General features: G+C 42.5%; 1 protein-coding gene across 1 annotated transcript; it reads right to left on the bottom strand.

Moving 5' to 3' along the window:
- Positions 1-1,713: 1,713 nt before the first annotated feature.
- CPLX4 (complexin 4) lies at positions 1,714-20,749 on the bottom strand. The gene is made up of 3 exons (XM_030005406.2): positions 20,431-20,749; positions 17,187-17,274; positions 1,714-3,531 (listed from the first exon to the last, which is right to left on the bottom strand). The coding sequence occupies exons 1-3, from the start codon at positions 20,595-20,597 to the stop codon at positions 3,304-3,306; spliced, it is 483 nt and encodes a 160-aa protein (XP_029861266.1). The 5' UTR covers positions 20,598-20,749; the 3' UTR covers positions 1,714-3,303.
- Between the last annotated feature and the right edge of the window lie 412 nt (positions 20,750-21,161).

Raw genomic sequence — 21,161 nt, forward strand, 5'->3', positions numbered from 1 at the left:
CTAGAAACTACCTCCCTCTTGTCTCTTGCTGACAGCCCAGAACAGGGTTTTGCCCACAGCTCTCCTCAATGCACCAAAGTGATGTAAGTGATCTGGATGTTTTACAGACCTGGGCCGGTATTTTTCATGATACTGATTCCCCAGAAGTCTGGAGGCAACTCCCTTCACGTGACTTCTGGCTAGAAAGGAGCTGGAGATGTACAGTTCTTCCCCCATTGGCTCAGCAGCCGACAGTCCCCCACACAAAATGAGGGTAGAAACAAAGTCATATGCTTAAAAGACAGACGAAGATTCCAGTAATGATATGCTTTGGATCTGCACTCCTGCCACCCAGAAATGTCGTAACAAACAAGAACATTTCAACGTATGTGTAGGAGAAGTGTTTTTAGACAGTGTTTGCCTGTGTGCTCACCAGTACATTGGGGAAAAAATAGATAAAAGCCACACAAATAAATGTATTTGCCCAGATTAATAAAACATGATCCATATATGATGAACACATAAAGCCACACGCTGCCCTCTCTGTCCTTGCGCAGCCATGGAAGAGGATACCGCTCTGCTCATGGGTGATAATGGGCTTTTTAAAAGTAGCTAATTTTCTCCAGCCTTTTCCCATGTCACAGCATCTGTGCCAGTGCTGCAGTGGAAGGTGGTGGGGTGACCCTCCCTGGCAGTCTTGGCACCCAGCAGCCTGCTGGAGCAGGAGAGAGGTGAACCTCCCTCCCTCACCCTCCTCTCTGCCTCACTGCAGAAGTGGCCAAAAAGGAGAATTTGTCCTCCTTTCCCAAGTGACTGGTAGAACACTGCAGGGGTACAGGCTCAAATCCTCCCTAAGATTTTGTGTGTCTGTCTGCACCTTGGCACTGCAACCGGGTAGCTGTGGGTGACTGTTGTCCCCCTCCGCAGGGAGAGGGTCCATCCCAGGCGAGTGTGGGAGGATGCTCTGCACTGCTCAGGCACGGTGGTCTACCTGGCACGGTTTTACCAAGTGCGTGCTGTGGCGTCTCCACAGCAGTATTGCACTTCACCGGGGAATTGCTCTGAAGCTGTTGGCAACCAGGCCCGGTGCAGCCATGCAGCCCCTCAGCAGCAGCCAGCCTTGCTCCATCTGGGCCTGCAGCAGCATGAGGTGTTAGCTGGGACTGGCAGATAGGATGACTAAGTCGTCTCATGGTGAGTGCGCCCAGGGAATGGCTAATAGAGGCAATCAAGGTGTTTACAAGACATGGTTTATGTCAGCAGATACAAAGGCAGGTGTTTTCCCTGTACCTAATACTGGGGACACCCAGCTGTTTTCTGCAACCCCCAGCAGATCCTCCCTGTTGGAGATGGGACCTTCCAGAAAGCTGGTTCATTGGATCCCCCAGTTTCTCTCAACAAAGCACCATAACTCACCAGGGCTTGGCAGAGCCACCACCATTCTGTGGGGCTGGAGGACATGACCCAACCCAGGCAAAGGGGGCTCAGTAGAGTGGATTTCACATCTGGAGCGCATTGTAATTGTATCTTCTGCACTTCACAGACCAATACCTGAGGCCAGGATGAAGGAAGAAAGAGTGAGAGAAAAGAGAAGACAGGAGAGGGGAGGAGAGAGAAAAAGACAAAAGAGTGAAAAGACAGAAAGAGAAAAGGAAGGCAGGAGGGAGGTGGGAAGGAAGGCAAGAAGGCAAGAAGGAAGGAAGGAGGGAAAAGAGAGAAAGAAAAGAGACAAACCATACTTAGTGCATTTATTCATTTAAAATGAATGTTTTTACTTGATTGGCTGGAGACAGAGAGACAGAGAAAGAGAGACTTATAAACCTGTAGGAAGGTGCTACATCTATTCATTTGGAAATTTCATTCACAGGCTAGCTCTTGGAGAATGTACAAAGTCCGTCATTTTATAGAATGTCTGAGCCCCTCAGGAGTAGCATTGTGTACATCATCCTTGTGCAAGGGCTGTACAGCTCTTGTGTGGGTTATCATGCATGATAACTGCTGTGGCTATGCAAGTGCAGAGACAGACTGATGCTCCCATCTGCCTCAACCACAGGACCCTGCTCCACAGGGCTGGTGGAGATGACCTCTGCTGGCCCCATCATTGCCTGCCCAGGCTGCTTGGGCCTCCTGGGCTGGCGGTCCTGGCAGCACTGCAGGCTGCTGCGGGTAGCCATCCCTCAACCAGCCAGCTGCTCTGCATGGGGCCGCGCTCCTCCAGCTGTTAGCCACCATCAGCTCCGCTTGTTGTGGAGTGGGAGGCAATCAGGCCAGCACCCACTTAGGTTTTCCTCAGAAAAAAACTCTGAATAACAGCAAAGAAAATCTTGCTTGGTCCTGAAACTAAAACCATTGAACCAGACCCTGCCTGTCCCACAGACTCAGATTTAGCACTAGTGAAACCCATGGTTTTTCTCAGGGTTTAGGTGCCCTGCCCTGGCGTAATCTTCCAGGTGGGCAAGATTTATGTTTAGTCTTGTATGGAGGTAACTCCTAGAATAAATGTGGTGAGTGCCTTTTAGCCTATACAAGTTAGTTGCTGGTACCCCAAGCCCCAGAATTTGGCACACGTAGCAGCCAAGCAGAGGGCCACTGCTCTCACTTGACGTTTGAACTGCATTTGAAGATGGAGAGGCTGTGAAATTAAAGTAGCCTGGGGAAGTCTGCATTGCTGACTGACCATGGTTTGTTGATAGCTACCAAGCCTTGGTTTCCTACAAGTCTCCACTCAGTTCTATATATGATGACATTTTTGTCCCAAGCTGTAGAGTTATATGCTTCACTTTTTGCTTTTTGCTATATTTAATACAGAGATGGTCAAAACCTTTTTTTTTTTTAAAGTTTTTGCAGAAAATGTCAACATTTGAATACTGGTTTTGTTTCAAAATGTTTGAAACAGACATTTTTTTATTAGAAATATATGTATTTATTTCTGAAAGCAGTATTAAATGAGTGGTTACCTATATGTAATGCATCAGAAGCACAATTTTGCTAAAAAATACACATTTAATAGCATTTTAATCACTTTGAGAAAATGGAAAAAGGCACATTTTTTCCCCAATATTATTTTGTTTACAGCCATTTTTTTTTTCCATGGGGAAAAATGTTATGTTAAAAAATGAGGATCAGTTCTAACTTTGCACTAAACAGTCACAGCACATAAATTTTGAGACCACCCCCCCTCGGGGTTTTAAAGTCTCTCTCTCTCTCTCTTTTCTATATTTACTTTTAATGCTATAGAGCTAAGTGCATTCCTCTGCCTGCCCTCACTCTACAGCCCCTGTGAGACAAGGCTGAATTCACAACCCTTGGATAGTGGTGTCTGTTCTACATCACAGAACATTTCTGCTCAGCTGCCTGTTTCATTTCGGTGAAGGTGGCTTGTGCCTTTTCTTTGATCGCATCCATGTCCATATTCTGGATGTTCTGCAGCTGTCCCAGGATAGAGTCCTTGTCTTCTTCCTCCACCTGATCTTCTGCCACCATCTTCTGAAGGTCTTCTGGCAAACCCACATCATCTCCAGCCATCTGTATTTGATTCTCATCCAATTCGCTCTGATACAAAAAGCAGAAAATTAAAAACAGTGCATGAGAGTATTTCTGCTGTCTGATCTACTGATGAGTCTCTTGCTTGTTTGTTAGTTAGTTTGTTCTAGGGAGAACTGAAACATACGCACAGGTTTTCCAGTCAAATTCTTTAGATGTAACTTGTGAATTCAGGGGCTCATTCAGCCCCCATGTAAGTGCTAAGATTTTTCAGACAACGTCAGTTATACTTCTTTGAAGGGTTTCAGCAGTGTCAGAACTGAAGCCTTCAGTGTCACTTGCCATTTTAGAAATCTTTGCCATATGCATTAACTGTGGTAACATGCTGATACTGCAGGAAATCCACTACAAGATATTTGTATCCACCAAAGACATGCTGCAATATACTGCCCAGGCTGTCATCTGTTGTGCGATTTGGTCGATGAAGCAATAGCTTTAGATAAACAACCATTTTTGGTAGTGGCTACCATTCCCCTATTCATTTGTTGGTGGGTATTTTTAGGTATCGGCACTAAACTGAAGCCTTCCTGAAGAAAGATGCATTAAACTCAGGAAAGAATTACTGCAAAAAAGGTCCCCATCTTCTCCAAACCATGTCTAAATTGTATCTAGGTCTTTGGTTGGCATCTCTGAGTTATGGTGAGGAGCAGGGGCTGCCTGGCACGTAACCAGAGCAGTGTTGCACTGTTGGTAAGTGGGGTAATAGGAGGACTTAGACAACAAAAGAAAGGATGGAGGTTGGGTGTAAGTCTGAGAAAGCAAAAGGAGACAGGAGAAGGAACTGGTTAAGCAATTAAAAGGGCTGAGATGCAGTGAGCACTACACATACTTGCTTCCTGCCTGCCCGCTGAAACATTCTATCAGTGGGGCTATGTCAATTTTTCAAACAATGGTGATTTTGTTCACATTTTATGGTGGATTCTGATGGATCCAGAGCTCAGAAGAACAGGGTATTTTGACACAGTTCACACATCAAAGATAAGCATTAATGCCTCATTACATCTCCAAAATGAAGCATGACAGCAGCAAAGGCCTGATATGAATAAGCAGCAATGCTGTCAGCAGGAGGTGTTTTTGAGAGTGAGAGGGGTCTTGGGTTTGCATGAATGAATGAATGCAAGAATGAATGGAAGGACATATATGAGCAATGTCTGTGTAGTTTCAGGCCCTAGCAAGGACAGGCAGGGTGCTTGACTGTATAGCCACTATTTACTGTTACATGTATTTGCAGAGCTTTGTATTTGCAATAACTGTACTTCCCTTTAACCTGATTTCTCCCCATATCTCTTATGAAAATATGGAGAGGTGTATCATGATTGTTACTCCTATGTGGCTAAAATGGGTGAGGACATCTCTTGACCCCTTTGGGCAAGGTTGCTGCTATCAGATCTGTGTGAGCTAGAAACAATATTGCAATTGGCAGGAGTATTCTTTATTGATTGTGTAGCAGGAAAAAATATATTAAGCTTTTAATCAGCAGGTGCTGGCTATCAGAGGAGTTAGCCCTTTTGAAATTCTCCCAAGTAGCACTAGACGATGATAAAAAAGGATACTGGGTTAATTACTGAAAAAGTTCCCCTAAGCAGACAATCACACGTGTTCTTTTCTTTAGGACTATTTATAATTTAAGACATCATCACTGCACACTACTGTATGTTATGTGGAGAGATGCCCATACAGAGCACACAAAGGCCTCTTTGGCAATGTGAGTGATTGTTTGGCACGTTCTTGCACCAAAGCCTCTGTCCTACTGAAGTCTGAGATGTGATGCATAACACAGTTCGGGGGTTCAGAGTGTTCTCTGACCAAAGAAGAACATATTCAGATGTAGTCTAAAGCAGTACAATTCTGCACAAGTCACCTGCCTCTACTCACTTGGCATTTAGCCTGTCCTTGAATAGACCTAGTATGAGCTTCAACAGGGTAGGGTTGCTCAACAACAAGCCAAGAAGAACAAGATGGGTATGGCCTCTTTGCTTTCTTCTAAAATTTGACAGATCTAGTTCTGTTACTTTGATTTTAAATGGAAATGTAGGATTAAGTTTCTGATTTTACCTGTTGGGTTATTTTAAGTCTGGTGGAAATAAGTTAAAGCTTGTTTTCTCACAAGGACAGACCAGAAGATTTTCCCACAGTATGTTCTTAAAGTCAGGCTAATGCTGCAAGTGTCCAAATACATAGTGAGCCTGCAGCTCCAAGTACTCATTTGTGAAAGTCAGGATCAGAAATGTGCTGCTGGAAATGCATTGTGTCTGTTAGTTTCAGACAGCAGCTTACAGAGTGTGAGCAGGGTGTGCAGATCCCTACTGTCCCAGCATGCATGCACATGGGGACTGTTACTTGCCCAAGGCCAGACATGGCTCTGACAGTGACAGAGACAGTACCCTGCATCAGAATACATTCACTTGGACTACAGAGAGCACCCAAAAGAGGCAGACCTCATGGACAGGACAGCTGAGGCTGTGGGCTCTAACAAATTCATACAGAAAGCCCCTCTGGACCCTGGCAAGCTTGCACTGGACTGGATGGCCTCTCTCCTGATGACTTTAATCTCCATAGTCTCCAGGTCTCTGCAAGTGTTCAGCCACCCTTTCAGATCTCTGAGAACACAGAAGCAACATCTATTCTAGTAAATTAAATATGCCTGGCACTGGTCTCTTGCCCCAAGGCCAGCTGGCCTGGAACAACCCACTACGATGCTATTGAACTCTCTTGCCTTACCAAACAGGGTGGTCCTATCTAACTGCCTATTGGGAATGCCTGTCCTAACTCCCAAACTGGCCCTGGGAGCTGCCTGGGAGAGTGCCAAGGCCAAAACTGGGTCAGACACTATTCTGACAATTCAACAGCATAGGCGATAGAGTCCTAGTGCCTGGTAATATTCTTTGAGCCTGATTATGCACCTGATATAGTCAGACTCAGATCCATTTTGTTACAGGTGCAATATAATACAGAGTTCTTTATACGTACATGATACACAGGTGTAAGCAGAAAACACTCTAAACACCTGTTTATATGAAGTCTGATTGTAAATGAAAGAGATCAAAGCTCACAGACTAATCCACAGGGGGGCCAAACTGTTTTCCAGCATCACTGTGTGATGTACTGCTTTTCTTACGTCTAACTTATCCTGTCATAAAATTCACCCATGCCTATGTGCAGAGATCCTTAGGTAGGTGAATCCAGACCTGATCCTGTGATTCACCACCTATAATGCACCAGTTACATACAAAATCAGAGTTCATCTTGTCTTGACCTGCAAGTGGGATTTTTGGTACGCGATACAGCAGCCCCATATTGACCCATGCCCTCCAAGGGCTGCAGGTACCTTACAAGTGGGTACGTGGAGCCACAGGTTGGAACCACCAGCCTTCTCCCTTACAAACACCCTCTTGTGTCATCCCTACACAGGGGTTACACTTTGGAGCACAGGGAAGGTGTGCGGAGGCTGCTTGACCTCAGCTGTCAGGGCCTCGTAGGCACCGTCACATGATTGCCCAAACTGGCTCCAGTGAGAACCCCCTTGCCCCCGGGGCCCAGCAGCCCCATTTCAGCTCATGCCAGGCCCCCAGTCCTGCCCTCAGCTACATCACAGCTGTGCCCGTGCCAAGGTGGTCCCCTGCTGAGCCTGGCTTATTGATTGGTTTTCCATGATGGACCATGCTTTGCCCTGCTTGACAATGCCTGGGCTGTCGCTGGACCCCGCTGCTAGCCCCGGCTCTTCCCGCTGTGTTCAGAGCTTGCAGGACTGTGCCTGTGGGTGAGAGCACGGCTTGTGCTGGGGTCCCCCATCGCCCCAGCCTGGACCTTCTCGGGGAGCAATCCTGGTCCCGCTGCCTCCCGACATCCACATGGTGACTCCATTTTAACACAGTGGATCCACAGCTGTTTCACTCTGGCCTGTTAAAACATTTAGATCAGCAAAAGAATTCTTCAAGCTTAGCAAATACTCGTTTTCAGATACTTATCTAAAGCCTGTATGCACTGACGAGCTGCTGCTGAGACAAGTTTCTTTTTCTGCCTGGTCAATATGCATCTCACCCCCCCCCCGGCACAGCTAGAGGTTATGTAATGGCTGCACACAAGTAAAAAATCCTTTAATTCTGGAATGGCACTATTCATTAAATCAAGTCTTAACAATATTCCCATCACAGCACAATAGAGCAAGAGCTGTTTGAGGTTACATGACTACATGTCCCTTTCATGGCCAGAAGCTTTCCTTTTTAATGTCTTTAGCAGCACTTGTTACTGAAAAGACACCTGATTGCATCTGAATACTCTTTCCCTCTAAATATCAGTGAAGAAAAAACATGCTGCTGTTCAGTGACTGAGAATCTTGTAGAGCAGTGCCCACAGAAGTGCTTTGACTAGGGAAAGAGATCCACCTGCTTGGAGCAGATGACATAGTCCCTTCCTGAGGTGCTAGAAATTCATGTATCACAACACATAACCCCCAACACTCGGACAGAAGAACGGCACTGATGCCGTTCACCGATGACAAGACTCTTGACAGAGAGTAGTGTTATTTGAGGTGACATGGTGGATATATGTGCAGATCAGTGATGTGAGAGGGGTGGTGGGGCCCATGGGGAGAGGTTGCCATGCTGCAGATGAGGTCTTTGGACAGGTTGGACGAGCCTGTGGTTGGATGTTCCTCTCCTGCATCACAGGCACCATAACATCAAGCTCCTGGGTTTAGACCTTGCAGAAATTAATTGATTACTGGATCCCAGCTCAGGAAAAAGGCAGTAAGTGAATAAAAGAGTTTGGTGAGGGTTTTTTTAATTAAAATATTTATTTATGTATTTATATAATTTAAAAAAAATGTTTTGTATGCAGGTGATGCATTGAATACTCTGAAAATTAAAAAGTTGCCCATAGATCAAATGTCTCATGGCTAAAAACATCCTTCTGATGACAAACCTAAGTTGACAATTCTGTTAATAGGATTAGGTTCATTAAGGGACTGCTTTCTCTTATAAATCTAGCCCAGATAGCATGGAGCTTTAGATTTTGCACTGAAAAGGGGGCCCTGCTTAGTCCTGAATTTCATGCTTTCATTTACAATGTGTGCTAGTGATTGATACTGGTAATATTCAGGGGTTCTATCCCATACTAGGCTACCTGAAATTACTTTCATTTTTCAAAATAATTAATGCATTATCACAGGTCTGAGAGCATTTTGCTGCCGTAATGTTGTATCATAGAGTTGAATTTTTTTTTCAGGGACATATAGCGTGCACGTAATAATTTCATTTTCTTCCTGATACAATATGTGTTTTCATAAGGGCTGATGAAAAGAAAGCAGACCTTCAACCAAGAAATGCTATATAGGTAGACACAAACGCAGAAAAGCATATCCTGCAACATTTACTTGCAACTGCCACAAATCAGCAAAGCTAAGTACATCCTTAATATGTTCTTTGCTGGCTTAGAGCTCCTGTCCTACCTTGGAGGCAAGCCTTCTACTGTTATTACTGAAATGTGGCCCCAAAGAGCACTCAGTGTATACCAAAGTCAAGACCCTGCTGAAGATGGGGCAGATCACCATTGCATGCTCTTGGGTGCTATGCGGCGGCAGTGCGCTCATTGGAGGTCAGCCAAGGGTGACTGTGGAGACCTGAACACCATCTCAGAACTGAAAAAAGCACCACGGATGGGAGACTCAAAATCACAGAGGGGCACCCAGCTCCACTGACTTTTAGTTGACAGCTGGGCACATAAGTGTCCTGAAGCCTTTGAAACTAGCCCATCTTGGGATTTAAAGCTGGGGCCTCACGGAGTGTGGTGAGGCTGTGGGCAAATGCTGTTCAGTAGCTGGCTCAGCATATGCCTCCAAAAGGAAAACAAAGCCTAATGATATTTTACTACTCAGCTGCTAATTAAAATGCTGGTGTTTAGAGATTTAGGTCTACAATCCAATCAACCACTTAAAATCTTGTACTTCATTTTTTTGCATAATTAATCTTTCTGTAATTAAACTCACCCGCAGGATATGTTTTCCTCTTTCTTGTCACTGTGCTGAGCACCCACGGCCCAGAACAAATTGTATATTGCAACTGATGAATATAGAAGAGCATAGTGGATAATCTGCCCTTGCTTCTTCTTATATATGACACTGGTCATGCACTAACGTGTATCTGTGCTTCTCCAGGCATAACCCTTTCTCTTCCAGATGGATGTTCTGTCTGGAGTGAATCTGAAGACGTGGTGCATTTCTCTAGTCTTTTTGATGCCAGGCTATAGCTGTGAGTGCCAACAATTTCCTAACACATCTGCTGCAGGAACAAATGTCAGCCTTACGCACATGGAGCAGATCATGCGCTTACACCAGGCTCTGTGATGGCACGGGCCTCGTGCTGCGCGCAGGCAACGCACAGTCTGTCTGGTTCACCGGGGACTGCACTGTTGGACTGAAAGGGCTCAGCACCTTCGATTCATCCCAGACGAGCAGGATGCATTGCAGATAATCTGTGCAGTTTGCAGGTCTGATAATGCCTGGCAACGTTAGACTACACAGTGCAGACACACACATTTCTATAGAGGGACCTGCAGCCGTAATAGCAACACCTCTAGGGAGTGAAAAAGAGATCAAAGTTCAAGTGAGTGTGTGACCTTGATAACCATCTGCAAAAGACTCAGGAGCTAATGATACTTCCATTCAAAGGGGCCATTTGAATGAGAAGCTATAGGTATAGCAACATGCCTTCACTTCTGAAGATGACAAATTGTGCCTTCAGATAATTTTAAAAGTCAAACGTTCTTACAGAGAGTTTGTTGATCTGAAATGAGGTGTTATATAGAACTGTATTCACTTCAAATTTGCTTACGAAAGCTTTGTTCAACACACATTGGGAGGGCAAGTAGAGGTAGCTTAATTGAGGTTTCTCCACAGCATTTTTTCCCTTGCCCCCCCCCCCCCCCCCCCCCGTACCTGTCTCGAAACATTCTGCCATACTTTTTTAAGACAGCACTTCTCTTTCTTGGAAAGTCAGTTAGCTAGGTTTTGGTTGCAAAAACATGTTTTCAAAATTAGAGAAAAATACATTTTTTATCCCTGATTATGAATAAGGCCTGCCCAACTGGTTAAATACAGATGGTATAATTTTATCTAAGAAGTCATAAGGCTGATTCACTTTTCTTCCAAACTGTAATTTGCCTTTAGCGTTCAAGCAAACGATTAAGAGTGGTGCAATTTCATGAATATGGCACTAGAGGGCCTTTGACGGCTCAGTGTTAGAAACGGCATCAAACTAACACTGTAGAAAAAAAAATACAGGATTTACAATATGTGTTTACATTATATAATCACTTTCTGAGCCTAGATGACTTTGTTAATTTGTAATTGCTTGACTGCTTGGTCCTCCTTCTGGCATTTCTGATGTTTCAGTGGGAAATTCTTTAAACAGTTCAGCAGAGATGGTTGCAAATGTTTTGGTATTTAGTTGTGCTTGCCACAGAAAATGCATAAACATTCAATTCCATTGCTTGCAGGTCCTAATACAGGTTTTTAAATTCCTCAGTCATATTTGCCTTGCTCCCAAGTCATGCCAGGTAATGGAATCTAAGGGGCTAGCTGGCTCAGACCAAAACTGTGTGGGGGCTGTCGGGTAGTTTAACAATAGCACTAGATAGGCACTCCAGCACTAGAGAGTATGTCCCAGCACTGCCTCATTTAGGAGTTTAGATTTAGCACTAGATTCACAGAGCACCAAGGAAACTATACAAAACCCCCTTCACTGGCAAATGGTAATCCTTCTTAAAATGCAGCCTCCACAAGGAACACTTCACGTCTGGTTCCTCCTGTCAAGCTGGAGGGATTGTGCTAACCTAGGGCCAGAAGCACCACCGAAAGCCCCTGACAGGAAAGGGAACAAGTGAAACCATTAAGGTCACTGCTCACAGACAGCCAAACAACGTAAGTGTCCGCACAGATCTGGATGTGGAAAAAAGCGATTGAATGAACCCCCTATTAATTTATTTACTTACTTTGAGGAGAAGAAAAAGTGATAACTGGAGGAGCTATCTGAAAAGGTTCAGCGCTGTGGGAGAAGGTAGCAGAGATGACGTGTGTAGAGCTGGCTATAAAGTCGAAGATCAGTCCTTGAAGATAGTGGGAATATGTTTAAATAGTCTGCTGGGAAAGCCCCATTTATTGGCAGACTCTTGAATTTGGTATCTGTGGGCGAGACTCTAGAGAGCTAGGACAGGAAACCTGATAAATCTCGTTTTCAGACCAAGGCTTGATGAATTTGAGCAGTGGTCTGCTCTTGGTCCCAGTCTCAAAATGCCACCTCAACAGCATAATATATTTTGGTTCATCTAAAATGCAAATTAGGTACAAGAAAACAAGATAGATCATCTTAGTGTGAAGGAAATACTTTTGAACTGAATGCCATTGACCTAAGTTCCACTAAAACACAGACAGAATTTAATGAGGTAAGTTTGGACAGCAAACACAAAGTCACAGAAACCAAATCGCTAAGAAATCTTGACCAACAGTTCCACTCATTTTCTCAAATTCCTTCCAGATCAAGGATAAGAAAGGATGCAAAGTATCTTTGGTATCTTTAATACCTTTGCCCAGGTTGAATCCTTCTCACTCAGTTCAAAAAGGCAAGAACAAATCATTTGTGTGAGGAGGTCTAGTATTGCTAGTTAGGTTTGATAGAAATTTTACAGACAAAAACCTGTTTCATTGTGATATTTTACCACATCAAAATTTTGACAATATAAAAAAATCTCCAACTATTTTATAATAATAGTGGGGGGGGTGTTATTTGTTTGTTTGGTGGGGTTTTTGTGGTGTGGGGTTTTTTTGTTTGTTTTGTTTTTTTGTTTGTTTTTTTTTTTTTTTTTACAGTCACCATTGGAAATTTTTGTTTCCAGAAAAGAACACCTTTACAAAATGGTGTTTTTTTTTTTAACAGACCTATTATAAACTTTTCATTAAAAATATTATGAATAACTTCCCCAAAAAATCCATGAGAAAGTGGCTCCTTTTAAACCTTGCAAAATAGTACAATAAAAAGAAATGTTTGCAAAGCTCTTTTCCTCATCTTCAACTACCCCATTGGTAACTTTGCACCATGGAATGGCTTTTATAGCACAACTTATTTAATCCAATTAGAACCAGTATTCAGGTGAATGCTGAGCAGATAAAAACTGCAGAAAGTTTTCAGGTAATTGACGGCCAGTGAAGGACACAGCCTGAATCAGGGTAACGGCAGCCTTCAGATGACAGGGCCTATCTGTGCAGCTGTGCAACCTTGCATTTTTCTTCCTCAGTTCAGGATAACACATTCCTCTTGTAGGTGCTGGAAGATGTGATAGGTGTTTCAGACTTGGACAATCCCTTCACGACGCTTGTGCTTTTACAAAGCTAAAATCACAAGACTTGACAGCTCCTGGGAGACTTTTCCCTCAACTTTTCTTTGAGTTGGGTCCTAACAAGGTAGGTGCCTGCAGGCCTCAGGTTGACTCTTGGTTCCCTGCTGTTAGGTAATCTCTGTGATGGTAACCCTAAGCAATTATGAATGAGGTACCCTGGGGCATTATTAATTTGTTAGCTGAGCATATTTTGAATGTGTTGAACTCCCTGTTGATAGTTAATTTCATTACTGCTGCTTAATTAATATAGACTAAAAAGTGGCATGGATAGTTCTCAACCTTGACTAGGGCCATCGTCCCAGGATAGAAGGGTCTGGGAAATGCGAGCCATATACTACTAGAATATTTTAATTGCACTGATATAATAATCAGACTTCTGTCTACCTGGGCTCACACTCACAGGGGCATATAGGCTCTTAATTTCCTTGAAATCCCTTGGAGTCCAGCACCTGAATACCTTTGCAGTTCTGCGCCACAGAGCAGGGACCCAGGCCTTTAGTTAAGCGTATCTCAGTTCATCCTATTTGGAAGCTGGGTGATACGAAAAAGGCCACCAAAACACAAAGAAGTCCATATCTTCATGTGACCAATGAACCAGCAAGCCCCGAGCTCTGCTGACTGCAGGAGACAGAATGAAAATCACAGAGAGAGCACAGATCAGATGGTTATAACACTGTCTGCAAAGGGAAAAGCAACCGGAGAACTCCAGATAACAGCCATTATTTTCAGGAGGCATTTGCTGAAATGATAAATTTTCAGCAAGTCACTGAAGTTGTATTTGACATAACTGTATGTGAAGGACATATTAATGAAGCTGGAAAAATAAATCTCTTTAGAAATCTTTTATAAGCAATGAAGGAGTGACCAGGCTAAGAGCAGTTTAATAGCTTATAAACCACCAGCGTTCTAAGATTAGTTATTCCTGGGAGAACTCACATGACCTTTTAACAATCTATGAATAAGAAGCCTATGCAAACCTGAGACTCCAAATACTTTCCAGAAATAAGCTTTGTTTCACTGCCTACATACAGACTCAATTTCAGGGATGGATACAACCCAGGCTTTAGCAGATGGAAGGCTCTCATTGGTATCATGGGCTATGGGAACACATGGTCTACTTGTCTGTGTCAGGGTGGAAGGAAGCAGCTCTTAAAACTATCCCCCTTTCCCAGTAGATCTACCAAGTCAACAACAGTGACCGGAGAACCTGTGTCATGGTGCCGATGGTGCAGAGTAACATAGCGTATTAGGCTAAACCAAAGAAACATGAGATCAGAACATGAAGTCAATAAATGTTATGCACATACATAGTAGAATAATTCAGTAAGTCCAAGAAACAAAGATGCTGCTCTTTTCTCAGAAGAGTCTGAACCATATTACACGATCTCTGGAAACTATGTATAACTCTGCTCAAGACAGCATTGATTCTAGCAAAGACAACCCTCCAACCTGCAGTTTCTTAATCTCCAGGAGACTTTAGTGCCTTCTGGTACATTCATTTCATTGGTGTAGGGCTCTACAGCAGCTGCTGAACCAGGTCAAAAGTTGCAAGGCCACCAAAATCCCCGTCTGTTCACTCTCCCGTCAGTAAGACTGAGATCACACTCTGATCTCTCCTGTTCCTTTGTCCCTCACCAGCAGCTTCCTGCACATCTTTCCTACATTTCTCCAGTTGAGGGCATCCAGCTGGCAACGACTGGGGACCCTATCCAGAAATCCAGGGCCCTCCACGGCCACACTAATTTCAGATTCAAGCTCAAGTTTGTGAGCACGGAATCAAAGATCGGGTTGTTCCGCTAATTCCAGCTACAGCATGGGAAGAACCAGGGTCTTAGGGGTGGAATACGTCTCACTTGACTTCAGCTGTCGGGTCTAAGGTAGCAACCTGGCCTCCCTCTGAGAGGGAGGCAAGTGCCACTGGAAGGTGACCCAACTCCATCTTAAACACTTACTGGGAAGTTTGGGTAGATGAGGCTAGAAGTGCTGGTCTCTTTCCATTGGTGACAGGGTCCCTAAATGACTTGCTTGGGTTAAGTACTAAGTTTTTTAGCAGCTAAATTTAGACGAGATGGATTCTTTACTTTCCTCCATTTTAATTAATCAGAAAAGCACTGGAAAGTACTGATCAGAAAACAAACGGTAATGACTCAGAGCTGACAGGTGAGTACTAGTAATATAAACAAGCTCTCAAACTGCTAAGAACCACCAAATGCTTCCTTGTCAGATATAAACAAAATCTTCAAAAATGTTAACATCTTCACAGTAGTAGTAGTTCAGAGCAGATGCATGATCCAAACCCCTACACAGACTACGCTGTCCCTTATTACCTCTCTCCTGCCGTGGAAGAAGCTTACAAAATAACACAATAACAACTTTTCCACACACAGAACCCCAAGTTACTTCGTGCTGGAGCTAACAGTGCAAGCCACTCTCGACAAAACTGAAAAGCACAAGTGGGATGTACCCACCCACCACAACCAAGTGCCAGAAAGTCATGGACAGACACAAAGCCTTTCAATTCTGTGGCCCAGAGCTGAATCTCAAATTTTAGGGAGCCCCTAAATGCATAGTAGTAAAGGCCCCGATACTAATTTGCACAAACAAGTCTTCAGTCACTTCTTCAAAATGAATGGAAAATAATATTCAATACCTAATGGACCTTCCTTCACACCCTACCACAGTTTGTTTTCTTTAACGAGCCTTTGGGGAAAGAATTTGTCCAACTTTTTTTTTTTTTTTAAACTAGAACTTATCATTTACACCCTTACAATTAGTCATCCCTTCAGGGTATGCTAATAGATTTGAAAGGCTGGGCTGTCTGGCAAAAAAGTCTTATTTCTCTTCTTCCCATTGTATAATTTTTGCCCATATATCTGCTAGCTATCTTAGGCAGTTTTCCTTCATTTCCCTTACAGAAGTCAGTTACCCATTTGTTGTTCCCTGTATATCTCTTGGAGCCTTTTTTTGAAAATGTCTTCACATTTCCCATCTTCTGAGGTTAAATGATAGACTACATGCCTCAGTAAGTTTGGCAATTCATAATTTGAAATCCTTCAGAATTCTTGGTAAATACACCAGAGCCAGCGGGTACTTTACACTAACACACTTAGCTGAGAAAATTCATAAAAGAGACTGTCATAGGGAAACCTATCTAGGGACCTTCGTAGCAGTCCTGCAGTTAAAATGAATGCAAAGAATTCACTTAATGTTTCTGCTATGGGCTAATCTTCCCTGATTCTTTTGCAGAATCCTTTTCTGGCTCTCACTTTCTTAGTTCACTTCAACACCAGCCCACATTCCTGGAAGAGATACCACCTTTCTTCATTATAGAAGCATCACCATCTTGTGACAGGAAATAATATCCAGAATATTCAAGTTTCAAAATTTTTTTTAACTTTTTTTTTTTTTTAAATAGGCAAGATCTGTGGATGTTTAGTATAGGCTTAGTGCTAAAGCCTGTACTTGATAAACCTTTGATAAACAAGACTTCTGCAGTTAAATCCCTGAAAATGTGGAAGACGATCAGAAAACAACAGAGGAGCAAGTCTTCCCTCTAAACCAGGAAAACACTCTAAATACAGTAGAGAGCTATCCTCGTTTGTATCCATGTGTTTTTAGATCAGGAAAATACTATCAACCTAAATGCAAACTTTGTTTTCTGTCATGATCCAGAAGCTATTGCAGATGCTGCCTGCTTTTAACAAACATCCAGATTTCTCTGTTGCTTGAAGCTTCTGTTGTCTGTATCTTAGCTTTCCTGGGAATATTTGACAGTGTCAGGAGCACTAAAGAGAAAAGAGTGGACAGTTTGCTTGGACTTCTTGGAAGAAGATATTAAAAATGAGCCTTCAGAATTTTAGCAGAACTCAAACATACAGCTTGTAGAGGAGTTTTCGTGGACTTTGCTTATTTGCTTAGAGCTTTTTTTTTTTTTTTAAACTGTTGCATGTTGCTAAGTTAAGAACGTATACTAACTGTGAGACACAATCAGACCAGATGCTCAACTTGCCTAGTCACCTGTTTCAGATCTGACAGTATAGACAAGGATTACAAGAATCTTTCCGTTAGATTCATCTACTGAGCAGAGAAAAAAGGGTTTAAAAGAAGCAGTCACTAGGGAAAACCATGGCTCTGGCCTCTTCCATTTCTGTACTGAGCTGCAGTGGGGATCCCACTAATGAAGGCAATTTGCCATTTTCAGACCTCTGCATTGGTAGTCAGTTTGTTTTAAAATTGGCCACTGAACTAGATGAGATCATGAATGACAGGCTTACCTTAGGGAGTCTGTACTTTTCTCTCAGATGAACCCTCAGACAGGCTCGCTCTGCTTTTTTCTGTGCAAATGCTGCATCTCTTTCCATCCTGGAAATCAGAAAAAATGTTTCTTCAAGATACTAATAAAATACAGTCTTTTACACTGAACCAGTCACTTGGCTGCAAAAAGCTACACGCAGGAGGTATTCCCAAAGTTATCTAACTTGTCCAAAGGCACAAAAGGAGCGATATCAATAAAGTGACGCTAAGGGTCCAGACTTCCTGTACCCCAAGCTTGTTCTCAGAACAGTTCCCTAGAGTCCTGTGAAGAATGAAGGGTAAGCCAATACTACTTGTCAGGAGTTTGTACCTGTACTAGCTGTTACTGCTCACTATAACAATGAACAATTACAATAAGCGGAACAGAAAAGTTATGCTTATTCCTTGCTTATTCCACTGCGGCACTTACAGAGATGCAGCTGCCTGTCAACGCTCCTGTTCTACAAACACGACATTTTCATAGTATAACAACACACACACACAATGGCAGAATGGTCTTTCTGGGTCAGACCAAAAGTTTACCTATCCTAGAGTCCCATCTCCAACAGTAGACAGTAGTGGATACTTAAAGAAAGAATTTAAGAAGAGGATAATCATCCTGTATCAAAACTGCCCAGCTTCCAAAAATCAGTGGTGTAGGGTACTGAAGCTGGAAGTTGGCTCTACATCGTTGTCTTTAATAGCCCTGGATGGCCTCTGTCATCTATGAATTTTCCTGGTCTTTTCTGCGTCCATTTATTGTTTCAGAACATCCTACGGCAAGGAATTCCAAAGCGTCCCTGTGTGGAAAAGTACTTCTTTTATCTGTGATTTTACAAAATGCTTTCATTAGATTTAAGAACTGTTCAGCATGACTTTTGGTTAGATTACTTATGTATTTATTTGCAAAATGTGTCTCCTCAAAGATTTTTGGTAACATTTGATAGCATTCACCTTCCCCCCCCCCCCCCCCCCCCACTCTAATTTTTTTTCCCAGAAGCATTGTCATGGAAGTTCTATGGCAAAACTGATTTTGTTCCAGTATAGGTATTTTGTCACATAAAAGCTACTTGCAAGATGAAATATTTTTTTCCTCTGCTTCCACAAATGAGTTTTTGGGCTTCTCTCTCTCTCTAAAAACCAACCAACCAACCAACCAAACCCAAGAACAAAACCAAAAAGTTCATATTAACCGGAAGCCATCTTAAACTTCTTTAAGCCAGTCATCGATGGGAAAATTGGAAAGAGATTTTCTGAGCCCTTCTGGCATATTTTCCCTCTCTCTCAACCATCCTCTTCTGTTGCCCACTCCTCCAGAAGAGCTGTTAGCAGCCATAGCCAGTATTGGGATGTGTTCCCACAGGGCAGCGCACACAGCATTACTACGCATCCCTTTAGGTGTCCTATGAAGCTGAAGGGCAGGAGGGGATTTTCTGCTCAGTCAGATTTGAGCTTTTCACTTGTCCTGGCATCATGGGAAGACCTGGCAAAACTCACTCAGCCAATCTCCCACCATTGCCTAGGCCATAGTGTCTGGCCTAATCTTACATCTTGTTGTTCTGGAGGATCTAATTATTCCCTGGAACATGAAGCTCTGTAGGAACAGGAGACAGGTATAGGAATAGTTGTGTGACAGTCAAGAGCCTGGGATGTACAGCAAAAACTGGTGGTCCCCTCTTGCTTAAACTCTTGTGATGCTGGAAGCAAATTCTACGTGACCATGCCGGAGACTGCCAGCACAAGCCACCTGTTTGTTCCTGCGTATTACACATTTTTCTGAGAAAGAGCAATCTGTGCATTTTTGTGTGTTTAATCACACACAAAACACAAACAAACCCAAAACCTGAGAAGAACCCAAAGCCAGGATGGTCATGCATCAAAGGCCAAACTCTGCCGGAGTATGACTCCAGCAAGGCACTTCAGCTTCTCTGATCTCCACTCTTGTACAGCTGAAAACTGGATAAAATCCAGAGAGCCCTGAAACAGATGCTCTGCCCATGACAAAGATTTCTGACACACATTTACATAACCACACCAGTGTGCACTGTCCTAAGCTAATTTTTTCTCTTTGAAAGTACTTCAAATGTTCCTATTATAGTTCCAGACTGTACTTTCAGAAGTACTCCTGCACCGATTCCTCAATACAGTTCAGCATGTAACATAAACATGCCACACTTGAAAACTTTATAGAAATAATTCTTTTCCCAAGCATTTTCCCTATCCCAGGAATCCCATTTTGCTTCTCAGTCTCAATAAAGCATCCTCCTGCCAGCAGGTGGTTATTTGTCTTTTAAATATCCTTTGACAAAATGCATAGCAAAACATTCTGTATTTTATTCCAAACCAAGTGATACCTATTCGAGGTTTTATGATAGAAATGGCTGCTGCTAAATACAGACCTGGATACCTCAAATTCCATCAGTCATTAACCTTTCACCTATAATCATCTTACATGAAGGATTTACACAACCATTATGTAATTGACCATTAGAGGAACAGATGCATTTGAGATTTAAAAGTCAATCGTTTTATTTATAATTATGCATGATTTGAACTCCTACATGTTAAGTCCTTTATTTTACTTCTGTCTTGATATTTAAACACAGAAAGTGGTAACGATTCTAATTACAGACAAAAAAATGAGATTTAATCAATTGAAAAGTTCTGCTTTATTTAGTGGATTTTAGAAGAAATAACTGAAAATGCAACTACAAAAATAACCATCTTAAACCTTTCCTCTAGGTAAATATCATCTATTGAACATAGCACTCATTACTTTTTCATGTCTGCCGTAATAAATGTGGACAAAAAAAAGATTATGTATTGAAAGTGTACTCCACATAGAGTTCTAGGAGAACAAATCATACACATTTTAGAATTAACTCCTGCACTACAAACAGCTTTGCACCTACGGAAAAATTTGATAGCTAAAGTAACATCAACTAGGAATGAATCCAGCGTATCATGGTGTGGAGATAGCAGGAAAGTGTTAGGAGAGAGTTGCCGGATGAGAGAGGGAAAGGGAGAATGTAATATTTTATCATTTCCAGTTGGTGAACTTTTATTTTGGAAAGTCTCTTTAGCAAAGATTCGTCTGCTTTAAAAAAAAAAAAAAAAAAAAAAAAGGAAGAGAGCTGAATGCTTGGCTTTTTCTTGGGTTATTTTTAGCTGCACAAAGATACCAAGCATCAGCCCCGTACTGATAATAAGGGAACAGGTACTCACTTCTCCTCAACCACTTGCTTTTGATATTCCTCATACTCCTCTCTGGTCATTCCTGCAGCTGCTGCTGGATCAGAAGGAGTGCTTTCTTCTTTGTTTTCTTCCCCTCCACCTCCAAGTCCCAAATTCTTTACCTGGTTGCTCAACATACTTTTCATTAGAAAGGCCATCTTCTCAAGACAAAAGGAGCTATAAGCAAACAACCACAAGAAAGCCAAACCAAAAATGTTTTCAAAACCAACAATTGTAAGCAAGAGAGTTTCTACAGCCACATCAGCTCTTCAAGGGCACAATGCTAGTGAAACGTGAATGCCAAAACCAGTTTGTCAGCCATAATCTGGATTAAAGAGTGAACTCCTTAATATCTAGAGGCAGATGGTTCAGATTACTCCCAAAAAATCATTAGATGCAGCTACCTACTTTTTATATTAATACCTTAAGCTAATTGTATGCACACACACAAAAATCAATTATAGTGTGCAATAGCATTTTGATTTCTTCAGTCTTGAAACTCTCACTTTCGCAGAAATGAAAACATTCCCTGGAACACAACAGATCTGAATTAAAAGCCCGGTTGACTAAATGGCCATAGTAAAATTGTAAAATCTGGGCTACTGAGGAGAAAAGCTTTTTGGATTTACACGATTAAATGAGATTTGAAAATTGGAATTCTTCATTAAGCAAAAAACCCAATCCTTTTTATCCATTAATATTTTATCACATTGGACAGAAAG

The sequence above is a fragment of the Aquila chrysaetos genome, chromosome Z (genome assembly GCF_900496995.4).
Source record: "Aquila chrysaetos chrysaetos chromosome Z, bAquChr1.4, whole genome shotgun sequence".
In the NCBI taxonomy this organism is placed as follows: domain Eukaryota; kingdom Metazoa; phylum Chordata; class Aves; order Accipitriformes; family Accipitridae; genus Aquila; species Aquila chrysaetos.

Coding starts and splice junctions, on each gene's coding strand:
- CPLX4 (XM_030005406.2), bottom strand. CDS start 20,597: ATGGCCTTTCTAATGAAAAGTATGTTGAGCAACCAGGTAAAGAATTTG. Junction 17,275..20,430: donor AAGCAAGTGGTTGAGGAGAA/GTGAGTACCTGT, acceptor TCTGATTTCCAG/GATGGAAAGAGATGCAGCAT. Junction 3,532..17,186: donor AAAAGTACAGACTCCCTAAG/GTAAGCCTGTCA, acceptor TTTTTGTATCAG/AGCGAATTGGATGAGAATCA.